Source organism: Pteropus vampyrus, unplaced genomic scaffold, assembly GCF_000151845.1.
Source record: "Pteropus vampyrus isolate Shadow unplaced genomic scaffold, Pvam_2.0 Scaffold123, whole genome shotgun sequence".
NCBI lineage: Eukaryota > Metazoa > Chordata > Mammalia > Chiroptera > Pteropodidae > Pteropus > Pteropus vampyrus.
The window spans coordinates 185,007-191,324 of record NW_011888904.1 but is presented as its reverse complement, the minus strand read 5'-3'; the positions used below and the strand labels follow the sequence as shown (position 1 = coordinate 191,324).

The window sequence follows — 6,318 nt, the reverse complement described above, 5'->3', positions numbered from 1 at the left end:
AAGTCCCTTGTAATCTCATTCCAAAGATAATTCCTATAAAGAAACACCAGCGGCACATCCATACTCATCCCACACCTGCACCCACCTACCTCTCTTACCTTGAACACAAGAGTATGGAAGGCAGGGATCTCCAGAAGGACAGCCTTTCCTGTTGACCTCACAGAGCTCATTAGCGGGGCAAGGATTAGGGTTACAAGGATGAGTCACCTCTTCTACAATGTTACCTAAAGTACTTGGCCCTGAAAAACCAAAAGCAGATCAGTTTAGCCAACCTAAAAGAATAACAGAAGTCTGTAAATTATCTGAATTATGTCTGGATGAACATAAAGTGAACATAAAATTATGTCTGGAAAACAAAGTAGGAGCGAAATTCACTGCCTTTCAGCCAGTTCACAGCACTACTGCCGCCTGGCGGCAGTTTAAACACTCCCCTTACCCTAACTACTTGGTGTGCAGTTCTACCTTGTAATCTCCTGGTTTAAACCACATACAGCCACCTCCTGCCAGGAAGCTCAGATCTAGGATTCCTCAATTGGATACCAACTTATTCTTCTAGCTCTTGGCAGAAGTATTTGGCAGAGAGAAAACTTCCATTCCATCACAGACCATCATTCCTTACTACCTCTTTGGTGGGTAAGTCCAAGCTAATGCCTGGCTCAGACCCATTGAATATCTGATGACAAAAAGTTGAAGACTCCCAGGTAGAAATTCTACTTCCTGGTCAAATCATGGCAAGGAAACAGCAAGGATGGAGCTGGTTGAGAATGCTGGCTCCTGATTCACTGCTTAGAATTCTTGATTGACAACAGTTCACTACCTTCTCAGACCGATATAATTGCTTCTGCTTACATATTTTAAGATGACAATTCTTTCTTGGGACAAAGGGACAAGAAAGTAAGATAAAAGTCTGCAATTGAGATAGTATCATTAAAGCACATGTTCTCAGCCAAATGCTCAGCCAAAGCAAACATCAAGGGCAGAAGTGCTTGAAATTTAGAAACACAAAGTACTTACTGAGGTATGTATCCAAAGGTATACAATTCTCCAGGTCATCTGTAGGTGATAGAAGCTCACAAATACTTTCTGCTGTGTGGTCTTCAGGGAACTTGTTCTGGTCCCCACATCTCTTGAGAATCTCCACACAATCTGATCTTGAAAAGGAAAATACATACAAATTTAAGGTTTGAGGAACCTCCTCACATTGTCTAGTCAATATCAATTGTCTCTGAAACTTTCCAGAAAGTGAGTTTTAATAACTTAAGAATGTTTCACAGTTGGTTCGGTATAAGTATGGCAAAAGAGAACAGGAGTCAGAGCAGACTTTGGGTTGAATAGTAAGTAATGTACTACACTATCAAAGCATCCATCCCTCTTTCTCTTACCTGAGGCCTTATTCAAATTTTATACACATACTTACTGTTACTGCCATCGATGTGGCATTTCACTCTTTGAAAGGAAATTAACCTAGGCTAGTCTGATTTACTCTTTGCAAAATCATACATCCTTTCTCTCAGGACGTTATGCATGCTTGCTCCTTCCTTTGTTCTCCCCTTCCCCCCTCTCTCCTTCCCTTCCTTCCTCCCTCCCTTCCTTTCTCTTTTACAATATCTTTTTAGTTATCAACATTAAGGTATTTGGCCTCTATTAGAAAGTCCACTACTTTAAAATTTTCTCAGTCTTAATAGGAATTTGACTCATAAGTTTTCCATGCCGAGTCTGTAAATTTCTGCTTTACCTCTTGCTTGTCATCCAATAGTCACCCCTCATCTCTTCCCTACTAAGGTCATCTCCAAGTCATGTCAGAGAATAGATATGGATCCTGTTTAAGGCTGAAGTAATCTGCAATCAAGCATCAAGTGTTCAGTAGCACCGAGCCACACACCAACAACTTAGCGAATGAATATTGATTTTAAAACAGCTTTTTGGAAAAAAAGATGCTTGAAGAGCAGCTGACATAGATTACTATGTAGTTAATGCTTTTGGTTTCACCCGCCATAACAGCTTTCATCTTTACTTTATCCTAGATCTCCTAAGCAAACCATTCACAAAATGTTTACTAGGAGCAGGCCTTAATGACTATATTCATTAACTCCTTCACTCATCAAACATTTATGGAATACCTACGGCATGTCAGGATTATGCTAATCCCTGAAGAGGAGAAAAAAAGGAAAGAGGATAGGAGAACAAAAATAGAGACAAAAAAATAAATAAATAAACTCCTCAAGGAGAGCAAAGTCTAACAGAATATAAGACAAGTACACAAATTAAAATATAAAAATAGAATTGTGCATTGAAGGTATTCAAATGTTTCTTGAACTAAGTACCCTAAAAGAAGTACAAATAAAGGTCTATAGAGATTTGTAGTAAGGACAAATTATCGTCAGGAGAAATATGGGAAGATTTCGTAGGCATGACTGGTATTTGAGGGGGACAAAGAAGGAGTGGCAATGGCCAAATGGAGATGAGGAAAGAGTATTTTCAGCAGATGAGGAAAAAGTGGGAAAGTATTTGACTTGTGAAGGTGATGAGCAAAGAGAAATCGTGGAAAACTTTAATGATAGGCTATGGGTGAAGATCACAGAGGGTCTGAACCAAAACTGGAGTCATTATGATGAAACTTACTTGCAAATGACACTTCCCCGGGATTTACTATGACAAGGTTTAATCTGTAGTGCACAAGCTATTGCTTTCCACATTTCTGGCTGGCACTTTTTAATGTCAAGAACAGGTATGTTGATGAATGGCATCTTTATGCTTCCTTTTTCCCATAGCTTCATGTCGTTCATGGCTCCTTGGTCTGACTGAGCATTACAACTCCTGAAAAGTTCTGTTGGCCTGAAGAGAAGAAAGGCCCGAAGGAATCAAGAGGTCATTATTTTCTAGAGAAGAGCAATATGCAAAATCTTGACATACTAATGATCAGGAAAATCTGATTTTCTTAAAGAAGAAAGTACACACAACCCATAAAAGGATATTAATATTGAATGTATGAAGATTTAATGTAGATGCTATCATTAAGATTCTGATGGCATGTTCTTTTTAAAATCGATTTTTGTGAGAGTTAAAAACTTTAAAATGCTGTGGACAGGACTACCATCTCTATGTGTCCATTTTTCTCATTTCACAAAATAAAAAGCCCAAGTTTTTAAAACTGAGGTATAATTTATAAAATGCATACATTTTATGGGTAGTTTTATGTGATCTGACAAATGTGTACATCCATATAACAATATGCAAATCAACTAAGGATTTCCATCACATCAGAAAGTTTCTTTGTATCCTGTCCATTTGATGCCTTCCCTGCTGACTGCACCCAGAGGCCACCACCATTTGTATTCACAGATTAATTTTGCCTGTTCTAGATTTCTTATAAGTAGAATCGATATTGTATGTATTCTTTTGGGTCTAGCGTCTTTAGCTAAACAATCTTTTTGAGATTTGTCCATGCTATTGTGTATATAAATTGTTCGTTCCTTTTACTGTTAAGTAGTATTCCATTAATAAACGTACCACAACTTGTTTATCCTAGATTCTCAAACTTTTTGATCTCAGGACCTACCTGCACTCTTAAAATTATTGGGTTCTCAAAAAGCTTTTGTTTATGTGGGTAATATCCACCAGTATCTATCACATTGTAAATCAAAACTAAGATTTTTAAAGTAGTTATTAATTCATTTTAAATAATAAACCCATTACGTGTTAATATATTTTTATGAATAACTACATTTAAAACAAAACAAAAATTAGCGAGAAGGGTAGGACTGGTTTACAGTTTTGAAAATCTCTTTAATGTCTGGCTTAATAGGAGATAGCTGAATTTTCATATCTGTTCCTGTTGCTGTATCACATATCATATAGCATCTGGAAATCTCTACTGTTCACTCTCATGAGAATAACAGTGAAAAAAGCAAATAAAATTTAGTATTATCATAATGGTTTTGATCTCATGGGGTTTGGGAGACCATGGACCACACTTTAAGAAACACTGATATATTCATTCACCTGTTTATAGACATTAAGGTTGTTCCAGTTTTCAAGTCTCTTTTGATGGCTATGAATGGCATTGTTGGGTCATAACTTTCTAAGAAATCACCAAACTGTTTTCTGAAGTGGTTATACCATTTTACACTCTCATCGGAAGTGCATCGAAGCCTGTTGCATTTCATGTTTGGCCTTTTTACTCGCAGCCATTCTTTTAGTGTATAGTGGTATTTTACTGGTTTTAATTTGTATTTTGCTGGACTAATCATGTTGAACACATTTTTATGCCTTTTCTTCTTGCTGTGTACTATTCCACTGTTTTATATACTGCAATAAGTTCTTTCATTTCCTCTTGATGGATGTTTTGTTTTTCCTCCCATTTTGGGTTCTTATGAATAAGGCTAAAATAGAAGTCTTTTGGTCATATGTTTTCCCGTCTCTTTGGTAAATGCTTCAAAATAGAATTGCTAGGTCATAGACTTAACTTTTTAAAACAGCGCAAGAAAACTCTCCAAAGTGTTTAAACCATCTTTTACTCCAGGGGTCCCCAACTCCCAGGGCTACAGATCAGTACCTCTCAGCAGCCTGTTAGGAACCGGGCCGCACATCAGGAAGTGAGCAGCCAGTGAGTGAGTGAAGCTTCATCTGTATCTGCAGCTGCTCCCCAGCGCTAACATCACTGCCTCAGCTCCACCTCAGGTCATCAAGCATTAGATTCTCATAGGAGCACCAGTCACTGGTGCCAAATAGGTTGGGGAACACTGTTTTACTACCAGCAGCAAACTATGAGGAATCCACTTGTTTCACATGCTTGTCAGTCTTTTAATTTTAGCCATTCTAGAGTGGGTGTGAGGATGCATCTCATTAAGGTTTAATTTGCATTTTTTGTGTGACTAATGTTAACGAACTTTATCATATACTTAAATTGCTATCTTGGTGTCTTCTTTGGCAAAGGGTCCTTGAATGTTTTTTGCCTGTTTTTTAATTTGGTTGTTTGACTTTTTTATTATGAGGTTGTAGAGTGACATATATTCTGGATACCAGTCCTTTGTCAAATGTACGTGTGTTATGTGTGTGTACACATGTGACATACTCAATATTTTCTCTCAGACTGTGGCTTGCCTTTTCAAATTTTAAATGGTGTCTTTTGGTGAATGAAGTGTTTACTGTTAAACTCCAATTCATTAATTTTTTTCTTTTATTAGTGTTTTTTGCCTCCTGTCTACAAAATCTTTGCCTATACCAAGGTTAAGATATTTTCCTATTTTCTTCCAGAAGCTTTGTAGTTTTAGTTTTCATGTTTAGTTCTATGACCTATCTTGAATTAATTTTTGTGTATGGTGTGAGACAGAGGTTGAGGTTCTTTTTCCCCCCATAAGATATTCAATTGTTCCAAAATCACTTGTTGAAAAGATGTTTCTTTTTGCATTGAAATGCCTTGCTGCCTTTGATGAAAACCAGTTTACTCTGTATGGGTCTATTCTTGCCTATTTTGTTCTCTTGATCTATTTGTACAAACTTATGCCAATATTACATTGTTTCACTTCTGTTGCTTTATAATAACTCTTGAAATCAGGTACTATAAGTTAGTTCTCCAAATGTGTTCTTTAAAAAAAAGTGTTTTAACTTTCTAGGTCCTTTGTATTTTCATATGAATTTTAGAATTAGCCTGGCAATTTCTATTTTTAAAAGCCCATTGGGATTGCACTGAATCTGGAGATCAGTTTTGGGAGAATTAACATCTTAACAATATTAAGTCTTCTAATCCATGAACATGGTCTCTCTCTCCATTTTATTTGCTGTCTTTAATTTCTCACTGTAGAGTTTTCTGGGTTTTAGTATAGAGTTCCTGCATATCTTTTGTTAAATTTAACCCTTTCACGTTTTTTGATGCAATCATGTAAATTAATATTCTTAAATACATTTCATTTTCTAATTATGTGTTGCTAATATATAGAAATACAATTGGCTTTTATATCTTAACTTTGTATCCTATGGCTTTGTTAAAGTCAAGAGTTTAAGGCGAGTTTGTATGCAGATGTTGGGGGATCTCTTTTTGTGGTTCTCTCCTTTCTGAGATTTTCTGCTTCCATATCCAGCCACTCTGGCAGCCCCAACCTCTGATCTCTAACGTCTCAGCCCAAGACTGCTGCTTTTTGCTTGAACTCTATATGCCATGCAAGGAAACTGAGCGTGTCCACGAAGGAAAAGCTGGATAAATGTGGTTCTTTGGTCACTTTCCAATGCCTTCAGAACAATCTTTTTTTATATTTTATGCAGAGTTTGTCATTGGTATTGTCAGGAGTGTTAGTCTATTACAATCTACTCCTCCATTAC

The 6,318-nt window shown here is 36.8% G+C and overlaps 1 protein-coding gene across 1 annotated transcript in view; it reads right to left on the bottom strand.

Moving 5' to 3' along the window:
• RECK (reversion inducing cysteine rich protein with kazal motifs) overlaps nucleotides 1–6,318 on the bottom strand; it is a 63,821-nt gene that overhangs the window by 15,144 nt on the left and 42,359 nt on the right. The window contains exons 11-13 of the mRNA XM_011366296.2: nucleotides 2,623–2,835; nucleotides 1,015–1,151; nucleotides 99–239 (exon numbers count right to left, since the gene is read on the bottom strand). Coding sequence (XP_011364598.1) covers nucleotides 99–239; nucleotides 1,015–1,151; nucleotides 2,623–2,835 — 491 coding nt within the window. The remainder of the gene's footprint in view (nucleotides 1–98; nucleotides 240–1,014; nucleotides 1,152–2,622; nucleotides 2,836–6,318) is intronic.